At 44.0% G+C, this 22742-nt stretch overlaps 1 protein-coding gene across 6 annotated transcripts in view; it reads left to right on the top strand.

Moving 5' to 3' along the window:
- Positions 1 to 22742, top strand: part of vps13c (vacuolar protein sorting 13 homolog C) — a 425868-nt gene that overhangs the window by 152770 nt on the left and 250356 nt on the right. For all 6 annotated transcript variants that reach the window (XR_011346402.1, XM_069902927.1, XM_069902926.1 and 3 more), the window contains 7 exons: positions 2247 to 2376; positions 2963 to 3080; positions 4612 to 4744; positions 5741 to 5816; positions 11502 to 11662; positions 17459 to 17612; positions 20976 to 21049. Coding sequence is in view for 5 of the 6 variants with exons in the window: in XM_069902927.1 (XP_069759028.1) it covers positions 2247 to 2376; positions 2963 to 3080; positions 4612 to 4744; positions 5741 to 5816; positions 11502 to 11662; positions 17459 to 17612; positions 20976 to 21049 (846 nt within the window). In the remaining variant the exon portion in view is untranslated. The remainder of the gene's footprint in view (positions 1 to 2246; positions 2377 to 2962; positions 3081 to 4611; positions 4745 to 5740; positions 5817 to 11501; positions 11663 to 17458; positions 17613 to 20975; positions 21050 to 22742) is intronic.

Raw genomic sequence — 22742 nt, 5'->3', positions numbered from 1 at the left:
AATGGTATGATAATTTACTAAGTGCGTGTCCTGGGGTATAAAAAAAACACCACTTGCTGATATCGTTAGAATGCGCCTTCTCCAACTAACACTGTTCGTTGTAAGTGTTACAATCCGGTAATAAAGAACCTTGATTTCGACTCAGTCTGGTGTCTGACTCACTCATTCTTGAACAAAGCAGACCTAACAACGTTGAGACTCTGGTTGTTGTTCTCAGATCATTTTACAAGCCTTTCAATGTCCTCTCTGTGATGCGACTGCTGTTGTCCCCTCCACAAACTTGATTCTATTTGAGCCGAATCTGGCCGTGCAGTTTTGAGTCAGCAGCGTGAACAGTAGCGGGCTGAACGTGATGGGACTTGAGGTTTTGCTGCCAACCTCTGTGACTGCGGTCTTTCCGCAGTTGCAGAAAGTCCTCACCAGAGCATTTTATCTACAGACTCGAGGCGTGGTCATGTACTGTGAGCTGAAGTCAATGAACAACACCCTGGCATGTGAGGCATCATTCTTTTGGTGGGTCAGGATGGAGTGGAGGGTCAAGGCAATGACATCTGGAATGGATCCGATGTCGTTGGAAAGTGTTCAGTATTACGACAAGTATAGATTGGGTAAATCCAAGCTGACTTTTTTTCACTGAGGTCGAGTAAGATGAGAGGACATGGGTTAAGAATGAAAGGTGAAATGTTTATGGGGAACATTGGGGGAATTTCTTCACTCAGAGGGTGGTGAGAATGTGGAACGAGCTGCCAGTAGAGTTGGTAAATGTGGGTTCAATTTCAACATTGAGGAGACTGCATAGGGTTTCGTCTGAGTGCAAGTTGATGGGTCTTGGCACAATTAATAGATTGGCACGATGGGCTGAAGGGCCTGTTCTGTCCTGCAATGTTCTATGGTTCAATGATTATTATTGGGAGCATCGCTGGCTATTCCCATATGTGCCTCCCACCTGATTTAAAGAGGTCCAGACCGTTTGTGGTCTGATGATGTAGCAACAGAATTTAAGAATACTGCTGGAACAAATGAGCGGTTTTAATGGGTTAAGCAGCGTTGATGGTGGGGAGCGGGGTGGGGGAAGGATTTGTCAGTCTTTCAGGTTGAAACCTTTCATCATTTTCATTAAAGAGAAAAGCAATGCAGGTTCTGACTGGATGCAGACTGTAAGATTACTTCATTGAGCTCCTTGGATTTGTCGACCGCAATAGCAGGGATCTCAATTCCTCATCCCATTCCCTTGCTGACATGAGTGTCCATGGCGTCATGCACTGCCAGGCTAAGACCTTCCCCATATTGGAGGAACAACCCCTCATCTTCTGTCTGGGCACCCTTTGATTGGATGGCATTAATATTGACCTCATGTTTCTGTTAGCCTCTCCTCTCGCTCTCTCTCTCTTTCATCTTCGTCCTCTCTCCTTCCCCCATCCCCATAAATGAACACCTCTCCTGTCCAATTAACATCTTTGTCTGTGTCTTTCCCCTACCTTTCTTTCCTTTTCTCTCCAGCCTTTTAATTCAGGAGCCTGCCCGCCTTTTACTCACACCTTGAAGAAAGGCTCAGGCCTGAAATGTCAGTTATATACCTTAACCTCTGATATAAGCCGCAAGACCAGTTGAGTTCCTCTAACACATGTTTTTACCCCTGGCCATCAGCAGAAAAGGTCCCTTTTATCCTCTTTCTCTGCCTCCTACCAATCCGTGATATCTTTCTGATAATACTTGCTCAGCAGCCTCGTGTAGCCCCTTGTCGAAGACCTTCTGCAAATCCACTGCCTCTCCCTTGTCTCTCCTTCCTGTTATTTTCTTAAAGAATTCCAACAGGTTTGTCAGGCAACATTTCTCCAGAAGGAAAACATGCCGACTTCGGCCTATTTTATCATGTGCCTCCAAGTACGTTGAAACCTCATCCTCAATAAAAGATTCCAACATCTTGTCATCAAAGTCAGGCTAACCGACCTGTAATTTTCTGGTTTTTGCCTCCTTCTTCGCTTAAAATCTTTTTGTCCGTCTCATCTCAGGTAAAGGTCTTTGATTTTAAATGAATACTCTTCTCCATTTGCAGATACTGGTTGGTCACTTCCTGTGATTTATCAAGGGTTGTTCAGATTATTTCGGTTTGAGGTTGAAGCTTTCATTTCTAACCGGAAATGCAAAATAGTTATTTTGTAATTTGCACTGAAAGCTTGGTTTTGAAAAATTTTGAGCTATTTGATTACACGTGAATAACTGCTTCTAAATTTTCCTCTTGGCAGTTAAATAGCATCGACCACAGTGATCAGAAAGGAGCATCTCCATCTTTATCCTTGGAGGAAATCCTAGAACGAGCCTATGAAAAGTTTGTTGTGGAGCTCAGAAGTGTTCAACTTTTGTTCAGTCAGCCAGGTACAGATGTAATTATTTTTCAAATGTAAACATGCAACACAAGCCTGTGCCTTCCAAATGCACCCATGTGACCAATTAGCCTCCACATCAGTACACCCTTGAGGTGCATTCAGTACCTGAATGGTCAGTGAAGGGGGTGGTAATGCTGTCAATCTGCACAAATTATGGTGTGTCGAAGATCCAGTTGCAAAGGGAGAAATAGAGGTTGATTATTAATTTTGGAAATATGACAATAAAATCTGATATACATCATATGATATCTTGCAGGTATACATAGCAATCAAATTTGGATGAGTTATTATCTGTTTATTGGTGGAAAATAAAAATAATTGGATACGGAAGGATCACGTATTACAACAAAAGTAAAAGACCCGCATTTTCATAGAACCTTTAACAACTTTGAAGGCCCAAAACTCTTTTCAAGCAATACATCAGAAAATATATTGTTTTGATGTAGAAAGATGTAATCAGAGTTTATTGATCATGAGCTGAAAGTGAGTAATATCTTAATTGTCTGTGTTCTGATCTTTCAGAAAAGCAATTGTTTCAAATACAGCATTCCAAAATTTCTCTTTAAATTGTTCAGGTCAAGATTGGAAGTCTGCTCGGAAGCAATCCTCCTCCTCTCAGCATATACTGCAACCTTTGGACATCAAGGTGCAGCTTTCACGGGCCATCGTGGAGAAAGACAGTAGGATACCCAAGTATGTTCACAACACAGTTCAATTTCATTTTGGCTGGAATATTGAATTAAAATTTCAGTAATCCAATTTCCACAGTGACATCTGATAGCAGTCCAAAGTGTGACATCTATAAGACATAGGAGTAGAAGTAGGCCACTCAGCCCATCGAGTCTGGCCCCCCCCCCCCCCCCCCATTTAATCATGAGCTGATCCATTTTCCCAGTCAGCCCCACTGCCAGGCCTTCTCCTCATTAATTTTGAAGCCTGGCTAATCTCTGTCTTAAATACTCCCAATGACCTGGCCTCCAGAACTGCCTGTGGCAACAAATTCCATAGATTTACTACCCTCTGGCTAAAGAAATTCCTCTGCATCTCTGATCTAAGCGGATGTCCTTTAATCCTGAAGTTGTGCCCTCTTGTCCTAGACTCCGCCACCTTGGGAAATGACCTTTCCATATCTGCTCTGTCCATGACTTTCTACATTCAAAATGCTTCAATGAAATACCCCCTCCTTTTTATTTTTACTTCAAAAATTTTTATTGAGACACAGCCAATGACCACGTGCTGCCCAGACCTACAACCCCTATGCATTTTGAAAGGTAGGAGGAAACACACTCAAACCCGGGGAGAACATACAATAGACAGTGCCGGATTTGAACCCGGGTTGCTGGTACTGTAATGGCATGGTGCTGCCTGATACAGTAACTGTGTCCACATTCTTCTAAATTCCAATGAGGACAGCCCAAGAACCGTCAAATACTCCTCATATGGTAACCCTTTCATTCCCAGAATCATTCTTGTGAACCTCCTCTGAACCCTCTCCAACATCAGCTCATCCTTTCTTAAATGAGGAGCCCAAAATTACACACAGTATTCCAAGTGAGGTCTCACCAGTGCCTTATAAAGCCTCAACATCACAACCCTGCTCTTATATTCTATTCCTCTTGCATTGCATTTTCCTTCTTTGCCACCAACCCAACATGCAAATTTACCTGAAGTTTTAAACTTGACATGCTTGTGGAGGCAGCTGTAAAATTTTCAAATATTGGTGCTGCTTATTGGCAGTTCCCCATATCTGACCTGACTTGGCTTGTATTTTTGTCTTTTTTAAAAAGGAAATGTTTATTTGTGGCAAGAAAGTGCATAATGAAAAGACTCGCTCATTCATGCAAGAATCAGAACCCCGTGTGATCATAGCAGAAGTTATCAATAACATGAATTTCATAGGCTTATTTCTGTTTGCACCTCATCATGGGCTGTTGGGCCAGTGCTGTGCTATGTTCCTCTTTAGCAGGTTGGATGCGGCTCTCTTGGTGGCTTTGTGTCATAAGGCTGTGGGTTCAAATCCCACTTTGGAGACTGAGCTGAAACCCTGGAGTAATACTGAGTGAGTGCTGGAGGTGTCCTTATTTGGGCAGAAAGAAGTATGGATGATTGGTCTGGAGATGGTGTGAAATTCCACTATTGGAATGCAAGTCATCAAAGAATTCTGGAATATATAACCAACAATCATAATGGTGCAATGTGGCACTGAAAGAGTTTCTTTTTTCAGGTTTAAAGTGTCGGGTGAACTCCCTTTGCTCCATGTCAAAATATCTGATCAAAAACTAAGGAGTGTGTTTCAACTCGCTGATAGTATTCCCCTTCCAGGTTTGTCAGCCTCCAGCACACCTATCAGGTCAAAGGTCAGTGCAATGTTTGATATTTTCCCCCCTATTCACTGCAGTAGCGCTTCCTATTGTGTGTGTTCGCAAGAAACCCTTTGCTTTACATGGCACACACCCTTTCTGGTGGAATCCTCCTGCAGGCCTCATTTCTTGTCCTCAGGCAAGGCCATCGATTGGAAATTTGTTTATCCTAGAATCTGAGTCATTGCCCTGGATAATGGAAACAGCTGGGAATGCTCTCCACATGTCGAAGACCCTTCGTCGGACCTTTGTGTATTTGTAGGGCTGAGTAGCCCCTCATTGTTGATATTGTTAACTATTCAGTGGTTTTGGGTAAGTCCCAGAAATGGTATCTCAGGGCAAAAAATTTAGTATGTGGACGATCTAACCAATTGGATGGTGAATTGTTAATTTGATTCTAAATACCTTACAGGAAACTGGTGTTGTTTGATTATGAGGCATGTCCAAGATTTCGGTCAACTTGACTGCCCATGCACTCAGGATAAATTTAAAATGTAGTGATAAAGGACTGTAGGACATTTAATTCTCGTTTGAGAATTGAGATGTGACGTGTGCGTCATTTGGTGTTGCCTTTCATACCATTTTTCATTAAAAATAGATTCTTTCAGCGCTGTATCAAGCATTCTTTTCTGTAAGCAATTTATTTTAACTTAACATTAACTCTCTGCCTCCACAGATGCTGTCTGACCTGTTTTCAGCATTTACAGTTGATTGCTTTTTGAACACATTTTACCAGTTATTTAATGCAATTCTTTGTATTTTGAAAATGCATTGATTAAATTGGTAATGTTCAAAAATATAATTGTTAAACATTGTAGACAGAGCCAGCCTTAATGGAGTGAAGAATATCTGGCTTAACAGGATTTGAAATGGATTTAAATACTGAAACTGTTGTTGAACCTTGACAGTTGTATTTGTGCAGGTATATATCAACGTGTTTGTTTATCAGTCAATACCCTTATCCAAATATAACTTATTTTCCCCCTCTAATAGATCTTGCATGTAACACCAAAAGTGTTTGACCCTGGTCTAGTAGCAATTGGTTCATCAGCGTCGTTGGAGAATTCAAGTAAGTGTCTAGTGTCTACTTGAGCGCAGCAGTTATGGTTTGCTTTGCTTTATAAACATAAATTTTAGATTGAGTATTTATGTCTTTTCTTCTTCTTTGGCTTGGTTTCGAGGACGAAGATTTATGGAGGGGGTAAATGTCCACGTCAGCTGCAGGCTCGATGCGGGACAGGCAGACGCGGTTGCAGGGGAAAATTGGTGGGTTGGGGTTGGGTGTTGGGTTTTTCCTCCTTTGACTTTTGTCAGTGAGGTGGGCTCTGCGGTCTTCTTCCAAGGAGATTGCTGCCCGCCGAACTGTGAGGCGCCAAGATGCACGGTTGGAGGCGAGATCAGCCCACTGGCGGTGGTCAATGGGGCAGGCACCAAGAGCTTTCTTTAGGCAGTCCTTGTACCTCTTCTTTGGTGCACCTCTGTCTTGGTGGCCAGTGGAGAGCTCGCCATAGAACACGATCTTGGAAGGCGACGGTCCTCCATTCTGGAGACGTGACCTACCCAGCGCAGTTTGATCTTCAGCAGCGTGGATTTGATGCTGTTGGCCTCTGCCATCTCCAGTACTTCGATGTTAGGGATGAAGGCGCTCCAATGAATGTTGAGGATGGAGCAGAGACAACGCTGGTGGAAGCGTTCTAGGAGCTGTAGGTGATGCCGGTAAAGGACCCATGATTCGGAGCCGAACAGGCGTGTGGGTATTTCAACAGCTCTGTATACGCTAATCTTTGTGAGGGTTTTCAGTTGGTTGTTTTTCCAGACTCTTTTGTGTAGTCTTCCAAAGGCGCTATTTGCCTTGGCGAGTCTGTTGTCTATCTCGTTGTCGATCCTTGCATCTGATGAAATGGTGCAGCTGAGATAGGTAAACTGGTTGACAGTTTTGTGTGCCCGATGGAGATGTGGGGGTGCTGGTAGTCAAGGTGGGGAGCTGGCTGATGGAGGTCCTCAGTTTTCTTCAGGCTGACTTCCAGGCCAAACATTTTGGCAGTTTCCGCAAAGCAGGACGTCAAGCGCTGAAGAACTGGCTCTGAATGGGCAACTAAAGCGGCATCGTCTGCAAAGAGTAGTTCACGGACAAGTTTCTCTTGTGTGTAAAAGTTGACCCACCCTATGTTTTTGCCCTGCGTATTGAAACCGCCACACTAGACAGTGATGCAATCAGTCAGAATGCTCTCCATCGTCCACCTTTCAAAAATTTGGAAGTCTTTGGTGACATACAAAATCTGCTCAAACTCCTATTGGATTATAGCTGCTGATGTGCCTTCTTCATAATAGCATGGGATAGATCTTTAGAGATCTTAAGTTCCTTACCCCCTTCATTGCTGACCCCTTGATGAAGACTGGCTTGTGTCCTCCTAATTTCCCCCTCCTGAAGTCCACAATCAGCTCCTTAGTTTTGCCAATATTGAGTGCAAGAGTGTTGTGACACTCGGTCTCACTCCTACATGCCTCTTCATTTTTATCGGTCATTCTGCCGACATCTGTGTTTTCCTCGGCAAATTTGGAGATGGCATTTGGATTGTATCTGGCCACACAGTCATGGGTGTAGAGCGAGTAGAGTAGTAGGCCAAGCATGCATCCTTGAGGTTTGCCTGTGTTTATTGTCAGTGAGGAGGAGATGTTGTTACTGATCCACGCTGTCTGTGATCTTCCGATGAGGAAGTTAAGGACCCAGTTGCAGAGGGAGGTTCAGTGGTCCAGGGTTTGAAGCTTGCTCACCAGTACTGAGGTTATGCGAGGTATTGCAAATGTAGGTGGGAAAGGACTGGACCAGTGGACAAAATGGAGTCAAGGTAACCAGTTTGGTGGGAGAGGATAATGTCGAAGCTCTCTTGCAATTGCCCAGAATTGTGGATCTTGGCCAGGAGGTAGAACTGGGCAGTGTGGGGTTGGGAACAATCAGATTAGAGAGGCTGTGGATGAGAAATGATTCGAAGTGATGAGGCCAGTGATGGTGTGTTAGACGGTGGCTTGATGTTTCTTGGTGGAATTTTGTTCAAGGGCAAGGAGGTGTCTGAAAGCAGTTGCCTGGCTGAAGCAGTGTAGAGGTGGAGGGATCAGTTGCGGTGGGGGGGGGGGGGGGGGGGGGGGGGGGGAGGGGGTGTATTGTGGAGAATGAAGGCAAAGATTGCCACAGGATCATGATCTGTTGGGCAGGTGGACAGAAGAATGGTTGATGGAATTTAATACCAAGAAATTAATGTGTTGCAATTTGGGAGGTCTAACTTGGGTCGGACTTGCACAGTGAATGTTAGGGATATGGGAGTGTTATAGAGCAGAAGGATCCAGGGCTACAGGTACAGATACCTTGAAAGTGGTGTCAGAGGTATATAGGGTGGTCAGAACCTCCCCCCACTTTTGACACATTGGCCTTCATCAGTCAGAATAGAAGGGTTGGGGGGGGGGTCATGTTGCAGTCACATAAGCAGTTGATAAGGGCCATCTTTGGAGTATTGTGTTCCTTATTGGTTACTGGGGCTGCAGGAAAAATCTTTTCAAGCTGGAGAGGGTGCAGAGAAGATTTACAAGGATGTTGCCAGGACTCATGGGCCTGAGCTACAGGGAGAGGTGAGCAGGCTGGGGCTTTATTCCTTGGAGTGAAGGATGAGGAGTGATTTCACGGAGGCGTACAAAATTGTGAGAGAAATAGATTGGGTCTTTTGCCTGGAGGAGAGGACATTGGTTTAAGGGGGTTGTGGTGGGGGGGAAGGTTGAACAGGAACCAGAGGGGTAACTTTTTTTACACAAAGGTTATGGGTGTATGACCACTGGCTGGTGGAGGAGGTGGTTGAGGCACAAACTGTTGTAAAGTTTAGGAAACATTCAGACGGATACATGAGGGTGGCACAGTTAGTGCAACACCATTACAGCGGCAGCGATCTGCATTCATGTCCTGCGCAGTCTGTAAGGAGATTGTACATTCACCTCGTTCCTGGGTGGGTTTCCTCCATCCGGGTGCTCTGGTTTCCTCTCATTCTTCAAAATGTTCTGGGCATTGGCTTGTGGGTTGGAAGGGCCTGCTCTCATGAAGTATGTTTAAATTAAAAATGAATAGCTTAGATTTAAAGAAAGACTGGATAGTTACATGGAGAGGAGAGGACTGGAGGGGTATGGACCGGGTGCTGGTCAGTGGGACTAGGAGGGTGGGAATTTGTTACGCATGGACTAGTAGGGCCGAACTGGCCTGTTCTGTGCTGTAAGTGGTTATATGGTTATATGGTTTAGAGGTATATAAGCTAACCGCAGGCAGGTGGGCCTTTTGTGTGGGACATTTTTGGTCAGGTTGGGCAGAAGGGCCTGTTTCCATGGTATATGGACTCTGCGACTTGAATCTATTCCTTGGAGATGGTCAAATTATTTTTGTGCGTTAACTATGATGACTGCCAAAGGTGAGGAATGTTGTCAAACAGGTTTTTTTTAAATCTAATGGATGTTCGGGCTTTGATCGGCATTTACAATCTTTACCCTTTACTGATGCGTGTTTGCATCTCCAGGCTTAAAAATAAACCAGACAAGTTTTCTTGATGTGGAATTTGAAATTCTATTCTTCCCGTGAGCTGGGACATGAGATGAAAAATGTATAAAAAAAGAACATGTTGGAAAGGCCTAGCAAGCAATCCTCTTCCCTGCATATCCTGATAGACTTTGGCATCTCCTCTGTTAAAGACTGCAAAAGGCTCTTTAAAATGACTGATAGTCAGAAACATTCAATATTCACTTAAAAAATAATTAAAACGCATTAAGCCAGTAATGCATAATTTGAATAATTAAAGCTCTCGAATTATCCACATGGTGGATAGCCCCACTCAGAGGCAAGGAGTGCCTGTTGCTATGCTTTGCCTTCCTGGTAAAAACGCTAAGAGCAGTCAGATCCAGGACAAGAACTCAAGAAAATAGGCACAGGAGAAGACCAGCAGACCCCCCCCCCCCCAACCCCTCAAGCTTGTCTGCCAGTCAACATGATCATGGCTAATCTACTTCAATTCTTTTATATTAAAAAAAAATCAGTTACCCTTAAGTCACAATTCGTTGATTATTTTTGTTCCCAAATATTCTTTCTCCACCTTAAATATTTCTAATGATCCACTGTCCTCATGGACAGAGATTCACGAGCCTCAGAGAAGAAATGTGTACACACCTCAGTTTTTAAGAGTGCCCCATACTTTGCAGATGTGCCCCTTTCTTTGTTTGTGACTCTCCGACTTGTGAAAACATGCATGTCTTATCAGTAAATCTCATTGGTGAGTCCAACTGCAGAGGCAACAGGCACGTGAAGTGCCATCCTAAGGCATGCATGGTTGATTGCTGGGGATTTTCATCATACATAATCAAAGAGGGTGGTACAGTAAGCAGAGCAGTTAGTGCAATGTTATTACTGCACCAGTGACCAGGGTTTGAATGCCACGCTGTCTGTAAGGAGTTTGTACCTTCTCCCCATGTTTGTGTGGGTTTTCTCTGGGTGCTCTGGTTTTCTCCCACCTTTCTAAAACATACGAGGATTATAGGTTGATTGTGATTTTAGGGGGCACGGGCTCGTGGACTATTTGGGCCTGTTACTGTGCTTTATGTCTAAAAAAACCTCCAGGACTTGACAAAAGTTCAGATAATAGAACCTGGAAAGTAACCACCTTTATTGCTACTGTGACAGAGTATTTAAAGGTGGCTTGGGAAGAATTGTTAGAACAGCTTGCACACACACATTTTAAAACACAGAATATTTGCAGAACTTTTGCAGAATGCTTTGCGGCAGGAGGCAACAAAGTATTGACAGCTGGTTGCTTGGGAGAGCATGTGATCTTTGCAAGCATGGCAGAACAGCTTTGCTCTCAGAGAGGGAGGGTGTGAAACAGAGAGAGAAAGGAGACAGAAATCAGTTCCTGAAGGACAAGCTGGCAAACTTTGGAAGGGTGCCTGGTCAAAAGAGAAGACTGGCGGTATGAAAGGTGACCTGAAAGAAAGAGGATCATCTGGGGAACCCTGAAGGGGGCAGGTTTCGTCAGCAAGACTGATTGAGAAGGAATCAGTTGCGGATATCCTGGAAAAGGAATCTCTCTCTGAAAACCAGCAAGAACCCTCCTGAGTGATAACCATTTGTCTGTTAAAACACCAAAGCCTGGTGAACTTTGTTAATGCTAATTTCTGTGCACAGTACAAGAATTGTCTGCAACCCGTGAGATTGAACTGTGATCCAAAGAACTTTTCTAATCGTAAATATACATTACACACACCTGCGCTTAGTATTAGAGGGGGGGATTAAGTAGGTTAGGTAGGTTAAGTAAGTTGATAGTAATAAGTTAAAGTCTAATTCTGTTTTCTTGTTCAACTATAATTAAAAACTACTTTTGTTTAAGTAACCCTGTGTTGTGGTGCATATCTATTACTGCTGGTGTTTGGGGTCCTCTGGACATTATACCCAAATGTGTTTTTAAGAGCAAAATCTAACTTAAAGCAGGGAACTTAGCAAACATTAATACTTATTTCTTCATTTCACTGGTCGTAAGGCCATTGTGCTACTAAAACTGTTAAGAAATATCACAGTAATTTTCTATGCAGAGGTACTGGGCCAACCTATTGCAATTAACAGTCATGGCTTATCATTCCACCCTCATTGATTTTGTACGATGTCAATCAAATAAAGCCCCTTTGATATAGTAGCAGTATTCTGTTGACTTCTCTACATGATTTTGATAATTCTTAGGTTCACCTGAATCTGAAGGAGAGTTCAGTGATGTGAATGAGGCTGACTTGCCCAGTAATGGTATTGCTGGTGATGCTGTACCTTATGAAATCCCGAAAGAAGACGACGAAACTCCAAGTGAGGAGCTAACTGCTCTCCAGCTGAAGTTTGAAGTTAAGAAGGTATAAATTATTTTCAGCATGTTTCCTAATGTCTTGTGTTCTTGATTTGTATAAAAATTGTATTTTTATCTTAAAATAATGGACATAATAGTTAATGGTTTCTATTTTGGGAATTTGGGCTAGTTTTACTTCAGCCAGAATTATACAGAACAAAAACAGGCCCTACTGTACATCAAATTAATTTCAACAATCTACGCTCATCCCAGCTTTAGAATGTTGCTGGGACTCGCAGGCCTGAGTGACAGGGAGAGGTTGAGCAGGCTCGGACTTTATTCATTGGAGCGCAGGAGGATGAGGGGTGATCTCGTAGAGGTGTCCAAAATCACGTGAGGAGTAGATTGGTCGTTTGCATAGAATCGGGAAATGGGTAGCCATAGGTTTAAGGTGAGGGGAATGGCGGCACACATCGCGATGCAGGCGAACCGGCTCTGCGTTTATCACGGCCGCAGCAGTGGAGCAGCTGTGTCAACATGGCGGCGCCAGGTTTTGCTTCCCTCGTGGTCATAGGGGCCATGCAATGGCACTCGGCTGCGTCGTTACATCACTGCCCATGCAGAGGCAGGTCTTGCCGACCACCTTATAAGGTACGGTGCAGACTTTTCAAATTAAACCGTTGGAAGCGGAACTGACTCACAGTGTGTCGTCTTGTTCTTTCACTCCCTCTCTGTGGCTATTGATAAATTTGGTGACCTTGACGAGCCCAGATGATCTGGACTCCACATCATGGACACTGCAGCAGTCAATGCAATAGCCATGAAATTACCGACCTTCTGGACGCTTCACTCATGCACTTGGTTCGGGCAAGCGGAAGTGCATTTCCACCTCTGGCAGATCACCTCCGACTCGACAGTGTTCTACCATGTTGTCAGGTCCCTCGACCAAAAGACCGTAGCCAGGGTAGATGACTTGATACACAACTCCCCGGAGGAAGGTAAATAGCCACCTCTCAAGAAACTACTCATAAGAACTTTTGACCTGTCCAGTCGACAGTATGCTGCCCGACTCATGCACCTAGACGGCCTAGGAGACAGAGCACCATCTGCCCTCATGGACGAAATGCTCGCACTAGCAGAGGGCCTAATGTTCGAACAGGCTTTCCTGGAGCAGATGGCAGGTATAAGGTCGCAGCCAGAGCAGACGTTCTGTGGTGCATGAAATGTGAAGGTGAGTCCGCCATGAGCCAGGTATCGCGTTCCCACCCCAACTGAGCACAACCACATCCCAGCAAGCCAGCAGAGGCACCAAACACTAACTGGTGTTTTTCTTAAATCATCAACGCTGGGGAGCACAGGCACGAAAATGCAGGCAACCCTGCTCGTTTCCCAAAAACGGCCAGGGCCACAGTGGCTGGACACATCAATAGCCTTTTGCATGTCACCGGCAAGGTTAGTGGCTGATGGTTCCTGGTCAACATGGGTGCTGAACTCAGCGTCATCCCACAAACCGCACTGGAGACATGAACACGACCACGAGGCCCCATGCTCCGAGCGGCAAACAACACCACCAACAAAACCTTTGGCTCGCGCAATGTGAGCTGAGCAATGAAAAATTCCGGTGGAATTTCACACTGGCCACGATGGATACATCGCTCCTCAGTGCTGATTTCCTTTGGGAACACAGCTTTCTGGTGGACGTGAAGGGCCCAAACCATCCAACTCAAAGCTACCATCGCCCGCATTGCAGGCGTGGGCTTAGTGAGCATGCCTATGGACAAGTACAGCCGCCTCCTGGACGAATTCCCGGCTATCCTCAGGCAGCAATTCACTTTCACCATGCCACAGAATAGGGTGCTACACTACATACTGACCCAAGGGCCAATGCTCCACGCAAAGCCAGGAGGCTTCCCCATACAAACTGCAGTTGGCCAACAAGGAATTTTCTCTGATGCAAGAGTTGGGCATAGTATGCAGGTCTTACAGTCCGTGGGTGTCCCCACTACACATGGACCCCAAGTTCTCAGGCAGGTGGTGGCCCTGTAGGGATTACCGCTGCCTTCACGATGCCACCACACCTGACCACTACCCTGTCCCGCACATACGGGACTTCACAACCAACCTTCACAGTGCAAAGGTGTTCTCCAAAGTTGATTTGGTGGGTGGCTATCATCAAATCCTTGACCACCCGGACGACATTGGTAAGACGGCCATTTATCACCCCATTCGGACTTGTTGAATTCCTCTGCATGCCTTTGGATCTCAAGAACGCGGCACAAACATTTCAGCGCTTGATGGACGCTGTGGGCAGAGATTTGGACTTTGTGTTCATTTACTTAGATGACATACTCCTCGCGAGCAAGGACCACGAGGAGCACAAAGACCATCTCTGCAGTTTCTTCACTCGACTGTCGAAATTTGGACTCACAGTGAACGTGACAAAGTGCCAATTCGGAAAAAACTTCAGGCCACACTATCACCGCGAACGGAGCAGCACCATCAGTGGAAAAGGTTGCAGCCATACGCCAGTTCGCCCGCCCCAACACCCTCAAAGGCCTCCAGGAATTCACGGGAATGGTTATCTTCTACAACCGATTCATTCTGGTGGCAGCACAAATCATAAGGACCACTGTTCACCATGATATCGGCCGAAAGCAAAAACCCGAGCATGGACGGAGGAGGCCAACGCAGCTTTCACCGCAACGAAGAACGCCCTGGCCAATGCCACCTTGCTGGTTCTCCCCAGATTGGATGTATCCGCAGCACTCACCGTGACCACATCGGCGACAGCCATCAGGGGGTCCTTGAACAATCCTTCGCTGGCCTTTTTCAGCCGTCACCTGCATTCCCCCCCTGAACTTAAATACAGTGGGTTTGACAGGAAGCTTCTGGCACTTTACCTGGCTATCAGGCTCTTTCATTATTTTCTGGAGGGCAGGCCATTCACGGTTTTCACAGACCACAAGCCCCTCACCCACACCTTCGCCATGGCCAAGGACCCCTGGTCAGCACGCCAACAACACCACCTATCCTATATATCTGAGTTCACCACTGCCATCCGGCCTCGCCAGAAAACACAATGGCATGGCCAACTCACTCCCGACCCGCCATCCAGACCTTATCCCTCGGGCTGGACTACTCCCAGCTGGCACAGGCCCAAAAAGAGGACGAGGAAACACAGGCCTTCCGCACAACCATCACCGGCTTCCACTTTGAAGACTTCATTCTGCCAAATAGCCCCGACATTCTTCGGTGTGATGTCACACCATGTCCAGTAGTGCCACAGCAATGGAAGTACCAAGTTTTCAAGGCTGTTCACGATCTCGCACACCCGTCCATAAAAACCACAACCCTTATGGTAGTGGAGAGGTTCATGTAGCATAGCCTAAGAAAACAAGTCGCTCAGATGGCTCGCAATTGCAACCAGTATCGAGCATCCAAAGTCCACTGTCACGTCAAGATCCTGGTCCACCAGTTTGACCCTCCGAAGAGTCAGTTCGAACATATACACGTCGACATCGTGGCCCCACTGCCTGTCTCCCGAGACACCTGGTACCTCTTCACAATAATAGTCTGCACCACAAGATGGCCAGAAGCCATCCCTTTAAAAGACACCTCAACTGATTCCTGCGCCAGGTCACTGCTCACACATTGGATCACGAGTTTTGGGGTACCAGCCCACGTAACCACCGTCATGTTTACTATAGCATTATGGACACAGCTCGCAACGCATCAAACTGCACCAAACATGAAGTCAGCTCTCATGGCCCACTTAAATAGTCTCAATTGGGTTGACAAGCTCCCCGGGTCCATCTGGGCATCAGAACGGCACCTAAAGATTTACAGGCATCCTCAGCAGAATTGGTGTACGGCACCCTGCTAAATCTGCCAGGCGAATTCTTCCCACCGCCCCAAGACTCGTGCACCGAGGGGAAAGTATCGTTGTAAGACCTACGAGACAGGTTAGCTTCATTTGCACCTCCACCCTCACATCATGTACGCCGGCCTGCGTCCATCCCCAAAGCCTTATCAACCACAGACTTTGTATTCGTCTGCTGTGGTCCACATTCCATCTCCCCCCCACCCCCTCCCCCCCATGACTTTATGAAGGCCTGTACAAGGTCCTGTGCAACTTGGGCATAACTTTCACACTGGACATTGGGGGTAGGGAGGAACTGTTCATAGTGGACAGACTGAAACTGGCACATCTGGACCTCAGCCAGCAGATCATACCAGCACAGCTGAAACTCTGGGGGAAACCTCCTAAAGGCACGGCCCCACAGTGCTCAGGGACAACAGAACACTAGAGCCGGTTCTGGGTGGGGCGAGGGGGGGTGTTGTGGCAGCTGCAGCACACATTGCGATGCAGGCGAACCGGCTCCGCATTTGTCACAGCTGCAGCAGAGGAGCAGCCACGTCAAGATGGCGCTGCCGGATTTTGCTTCCCTTGTGGTCAGAGAGGCTGCGCATGTGCACTCGGCTGTGTTGTTACATCGCCACCCAAGCAGAGGCGTGACTTGCCAGCCATCTTATAAGGTGCAGCGGGGGTTTTTCAAATTAAACCGTTGGAAGCAAAACTGGCCCACAGTGTGTAGTCTCGTTCTTTCGCTCCCTCTCTGTAGCTACCTCTCTACTACTATAGGGGAAAAGATTAATCAGGAATCCAAGGTTTAACATTTTTTAAACACAGATAGTGATGGGTGAATGGAACGGGCTTCTGGAGGAGGTGGTTGAGGCAGGTACTCTTGCACCATTTTCAGAAACATTTGGCCAGATACATGGAAATGGATGGATTTAGAAGGATATGCCAAATGCATGCAAGTGGGACTAGGGTGGGTGGGACAACTGGATTGGCGTGGGCAGGATGGGTCGAAGGGGCTGTTTCCTTGCTGTCTGACTCGGTGACCATTTTTGTGGCTTCTTTATTTCTCTAAATTAATCTTTGTCTTCTCCATGATCCCAGGTTGGAGAAAAAAGCCAATTTTCATCGAAGTGAAATTGACCATGCTGTGGTTTTCTGTCCAAAGCCTGTTGCGTTAGGTGGTTGAAACCATAGATTAGCACATGCAATTGATCCATGAATTTCATATAAGGATGTAATTCTCAGTAAAACATGATTCACGTGTTAAATGACAATGAAAAAATGTTGTGGTTCGGCCTGGTTTATTTCATGATTTGTAGTTTCAATGGCAATGAATAAATAAAGCAGGCCAATCACCTGGATTTCATGTCCCTTACAGTTTTGCCTCTTTCATTACCCCCGTCCAACATCATCCCCTCCATTACTCAGTCATGCATTATTTCGGCCTTAGTTCACGGGTCTGTTTTGAAGTTGCAAATTATGATTGCTCATGTTAACAGGTGCAATTATGGCATTCACAGATGAAATGGTCGCTGTGAAGGAGGAAACAGGCATTGCATCGAGAGGGGCAGGGTGCTGGAGGGAAAATATGGGAGTGTCTGGGCAAGGTGAATACCAAGTTTGTCCCAAAGGTTAAGGTGAATCATTGCTGTTAGAGAGGAGGGAAGAAATACCGCTACCATTCTTGAGATGTAGTACGCAGCTTGCTCAGAAACACACCGGGATATTCTCTCTCCACAAGTTCTTATGAAAGATAATTGAACTATGAAATGTTAACTCTGTTTCCTTCATCAGACAGTACCTGACTGCTGCGTTTTTGTTTCTATTTTATATTTACAGCATTTTCAGTTCTTTGATTTTATTTACTTAATTTTGTAATTGCCAGAAATGTTCCTGGTTGCTCTCAGATGGATTTAAGAGTGCACCTAATGTCATAAAGCTGTGTCTTGCATTTTGTTCAGATATTCAATAACAGGTAATCCTTTATTACCTTTTTGGCAGGTTGTTGTTGAACTTGCAAGGCAAGATGGTCAGGAAAACCCCTTGCTCATTTTCAGTGTCTCTCAGCTGGGAACTGAGGTGAACATTAGAACATGTGATCTAACGTCCACATCGTATCTGAAGAAAATCAGTTTTGATTATTGTGACGTTCCTGGTAAGTATTTTGGCTCTTAAAATATTTGTAAATGGTCATGCAATAGCATGTGGTAACTGACTCACTGCTATTTTGTCTTAATTGGTTGCTGAGGATTGGTTCCAAGTGAAGATTAAGGTTTGGTTTTACATTGGATATCAAAGGGAAGGAAGTTCTGCTGGTCATGGGTGCTTTGTGAATATTCAGAACAGCATTGCAGAGGGCAAAATAATGAGGAATAAAGAGTTTATGCATTTCACAAATCTGTTGTGTCATGTTTTCTCTTGACTCTTTCTTGGTTCTCGTGACTGGAATGATTTAGGAATTCATGGTTCCTGCTGCAGGATATGGGAGGTCAAGGACATATCCGACGTCCTGGGTGACAGCCCCTCCAACAGGTGTGTCCTGCTGCAGCTTCTGGTTCTCGGTGGAGCAGTTGGAATTGCAGCTGGATTCCCTGTGGAGCATCTGGGATGTGGAAAATGTTGGTCGTGACCCAGATGCCGAAGGGGAGGAGATAGGTGACCAACAGGAAGGGTATTAAGGCCAAATAGATAGTACAGGAATCCCTTGTGGTCATTCTGCTCTCAAACAAATATATTGTCCTGAATACTTTTGGAGGAAATTACCCCGTAGGGGGGAAACCAGTAATAGCAGAGTTTGGGGTCCCACCAAGGGCTTTCCTTTCTAAAAGGAGAGGCTCAAAGGAAAGTGATCATGTTTGGGGAAACTGTCAGAGGGCTGGACGATTATGTGGTTTTATACTTTGTTACTTCATTGTTGAGGGTGGATCGATGTCCTAGAAGGTTCCGCAAATGAGGCTGCACAGATAGAGATGAGAAACAAAAACGACGCTATTACTTTGGAGGTTTATTGCAGAATTCTCAAGAGTCAACAAAAAATGTATTAAACAGACATGTAGGCAGGAAAATGTAACAAAATACAGTTGTACAACTGAAGGATTTCAATTTCTTGGTTATTAACTAGCTCAGAGGGTGTCGAATTTTTGAAGAAGGCCCAGGAGAGTTCAGATGGGAATCTTGGTCAGCATGAGCACCTCTAGGACAAAGAGTGAAAACTACTGCTAATAATGTCAAGTGACACTGAGGGTGGGATAAAGAGGGGGAGTGAGTCTAAAAGGGAAATTGGGAAGGCAAAGAGGCATTAAAAATATCTCCGGAAAGGATTCCGGTCAATCCAAAGGTCTATCAAAGGCAAAAGAATATTGAGGGATGATGAGAAATCTGTGTGGAGCCAGAAGGTGTAAGTGTGGTTCTAAATACTTATCAATGATCAGAATGGATATGGACTTCGTGGTTGGATTATTTGGTGAAGGGGAAATTCTCATAGGTCTCTCCATAAATAGGTAGGTACTTGATGCCTCGGCGGCTGATTGGCGGATAAATGCCCCGGGGCCAACTGGGATATAAGAGGTCTGCAGATGCAGAGAAGTTGGAGCATTTCACAAAATGCTTTAGGAACTCAGTGGGCCAGGCAGCAGTAGTGGAAAGTCATAGATAGATGATGATTTGGGCCGAAAACCCTTCGACGGAGGCAGACCTGTGTTTTGTGATTGGATACCTTTGATTAGTGGTTTTTCACAGGGATCAATGCTGGTCATTTCTGTTGATAATATATGTGTAAAAAATTGGGCTGTGAATGTTGAAGGCATGATCGGTAAGTGCAAATATCACGAAAAATAGTGGAGGAATTAATAGCGTTGGAGGATCGTGTTTGGCCACAAGGTGATATTGATGTGTTAGTGAAATGGACAGAGAAATAGCTGTTACAGGTTGATCCAGATGAATATTTGTAGGGAGAACTGATGAAGCTAAGTCATATGTGATAAATGGCAAGATCCCATGGATTATTGAAGAAGAACATACGTATGTGTACAAGTCCAAAGATCCTTGAAAGTAAGGCCAGACAGACTAATTCTGTTTTCCCAGGAAAGGAGGAAGTTAAGAGGAGAGGCAAGATTGAAGTATATAAAAATGAGGGATTTTGATAGGGTGGACTGAAAGAATTAATTAATAAAACAAGAATGCCATATATATTTTGGGCTCCTGACGAAGGCTTCAGGACTGAAATGTCAGCTTCCTCTCTTCTGTCTACTATAAGAGACCTGCTGAGTTTCTCCAGCACTTTTGTACACTGCACGCAGGGTGAGATATTTAGAGGGGGTCCAAGGGAGAAATTTGTCCACAGAGAGTAGAAAGAATGGTGGAAGCAGTGTCACTGACAGAACTGTAGAATCATTGAGACAAGCACTGGAATCACATTGGCATTGAAAGGTGTGAATCAAGTGTGAGGGACTTGGTTCGACCACTTTTGGAATATTGTGTTCCGTTCTGTTCACATTATTAAAGGAAGGCTGTGGAGCTATGGAGATGGTAAAGAGAAAATTTACCAGGATGTTGCCTGGATTGGAAAACGTGTCTTATCTAGAGTTTTTTCTCTTTAGGACAAAGAAGGATGAGAGGTCTACAAGATTGAGAAGTGTAGATAAGGTAGACAGCTAGCTCCTTTTTCCCAGGGAGTCTGTAGCAATACCAGAGGACATCTGTACAAGATGAGGGGAGAAAGATTTAGGGGAGAAGTCAGGATAAGTTTTTTGTTTACAAGGGAGTAGTGGGCGCCTGGAATGCAATTGCCAGGGAAAGTGGTGGAGACTAGTACAATTGGTACTTTTCAAAGACTCTTCGACAGGCACATGGATGCAAGAAAAATAGATAGTTATGGATGTGAGGTGGGGAAGGTTTAGAATGGTGAGTCGGTTTTATAGATCAGTGAAACTATCTCAAAGAATATTATGGGCTGAAGGGTCTGTATGACACTGTAATGTTCAATGTTCTTTGAGATGGTATTTATACTGATGGGGACCCACTGATTAGTGTAGGCACAGTGGCTTGTTTCCATGCTACATATACAGCTGGGCATTGAAAAATTCGGCGGAATTTCACACTGGCCACAATGGACACATCGCTCCTCGGTGCTGATTTCCTATATAATGTTTTGCGGCAATTTTCTATCTCTCTGTCTCCTTTCCTCCAATTCATTGCTTCCCTTCAATCACAGAGCTTTCCCCCTCACCCTGTTTTCTGTTGTGCCCTCCTTCAATTATTCACCTATTATCCCCTGCCCCTCCCTCCCCCCCCCCCCCCCATCATTTTATTCGGGCACCTGCCGACATTTTGCTCACCCACTGATGAAAGGCACAAGCTTGGAATGTTGTTTATGTATCTTTTTCTTTTCACATAAAGTATGCTGTTCGACATGCTTTGTTTCTCCAGCATTTGTGTTTTTGCTTCATTCATGGTGTCTGCAGACTTTTATGTTTTACTGCACTTTTAACATTGTTTGGGATGGTTTTATATTCCTTAGATGATCAGAAGCTTTGTTTGATCAGTTGTTCGGAGTTAGAAGGTTCGGATCTTCTGAAAGTGGAATACATGAAGGTTAGATTTTAATCTTCTATGAAAGGTTTCCTTTAAATGAATTAATTGTTCCATTTACTTGCTAATATATTTAACATTTTGGAAATAAATAGTTGTGCGAGTGTATTTTGGTTAGTGAACCAGAATTAATAGGGTTGTGAATTCAGCTTAGAAACTGTTCTTTCTGTCCTTGCTGACCCTGAAGCACACATCTGTTCAGGCCCATTTGCTCATTCTTGGCCTGTGGCGTCAGTGCTTTTAGCAATATTGTTTTTCTTTTTTTTACATTTTATTTAATTGTTTGCATCATGACAAGCAAAAAAACTGATTAAAACATTAATCAAATAAATATCCATAACCAATGATACAAAAAAACTTTTATTTTTTCTCCCCAATCCCCCCACCCAAAAGTAAGAAAAGAAACATCTACCATTTAATCTACAATAATATTAGCATCTGCAATCATTAATTGTTATTAAAAATGACTAATTAAGAGCACTGGATAAGAGAGGTGGACAGAAATTTATCCATAAAATCCATATATGGTTTCCAAATACTATAAAAACTTTCAACTCGATTCCTTAAACTATACCTAATTTTCCAAAGGTCTACAGTTTTGCATCTCGTTATATACCATCTACTTAATAACGCTTCCCTATCACCTTTCCATGATATTGCTGTACATTTCTTTGCGGTTGCTATTTCTTGGTATTTGTCCAATTTCAATTTTATAACTTTTTCGTAAATATCTCCAAGTAAAAATATTCTTGGATCCTTTGGTATCTCTTCATAATTTGCCCTAATAATAAACTCAGTTCATTCCAAAACATTTCCACTTTTTCACAAGACCACACTGAATGCAAAAATAGTCCCTATTTTTTTTCCCACACATTGAAAACACTTATTTGAATAATTAGGATTAAGTCCATTGAACTTAAGTGGAGTAATAATGCAATTGATGAAGAAAATTATATTGAACCATTTGATATCTAACATTGACTGTATTTGTAACACTTTCATAACATAATTTTGACCAAATCTCCTGAATTTGAATATTTAAATCCTTCTCCCATCAGATTTTTGATTTGTATAAATCTTTTTTCTTTACAGTCTCTTGTTATTTTATATACATGTTAGTAATAAATTCCTTTACAACAAATGTATCTGTTATTATATCTTCAAATTGACTTTGTTTAGAGAGTCTCAAATCTGCTCCCAGTCTGTTTTTCGAATACATTTTTAATTGATAACATGCAAAAATTGTATCATTATGCATATTTATCTTTTAATTGATCAAAAGTTAAGAAAAAAGATCCTGAAACAATCTTTTATTCTCCTGTTACGAGCTCGGAGGACCCCAAAACCCAACAGCAATAGATACTCACCAAGACCAATGGTCACTTAAACAAAAGTTGCTTTTCATTATCTTTAAACATGAAAATAGAATCACACTTTAACATCACTATTGACTTAACTAACCTAACTTAACCCCCTTCTAATTCTAAGCGCACGTGTATGTAATGTATGGGTAAGTTCAGAAAAGTTCTTTGATTCACAGTCTAATCATTTGTCCAAGTTCACTGGTTGGTGGCAATTCGTATACTGAGCACAGAATTGAACATTTATAAAGTTCACCAGGATTTGATGCTTGAAAGGTAAATGGTTACTGCTCAGGAAAATTCTTGTCAGTTTTCAGAGAGAGATTTGTTGTTCC

Source organism: Narcine bancroftii, chromosome 11, assembly GCF_036971445.1.
Source record: "Narcine bancroftii isolate sNarBan1 chromosome 11, sNarBan1.hap1, whole genome shotgun sequence".
Classification (NCBI taxonomy): domain Eukaryota; kingdom Metazoa; phylum Chordata; class Chondrichthyes; order Torpediniformes; family Narcinidae; genus Narcine; species Narcine bancroftii.
Note: the sequence above shows the minus strand (reverse complement) of the source record. Positions and strands in the feature narration are given on the sequence as shown.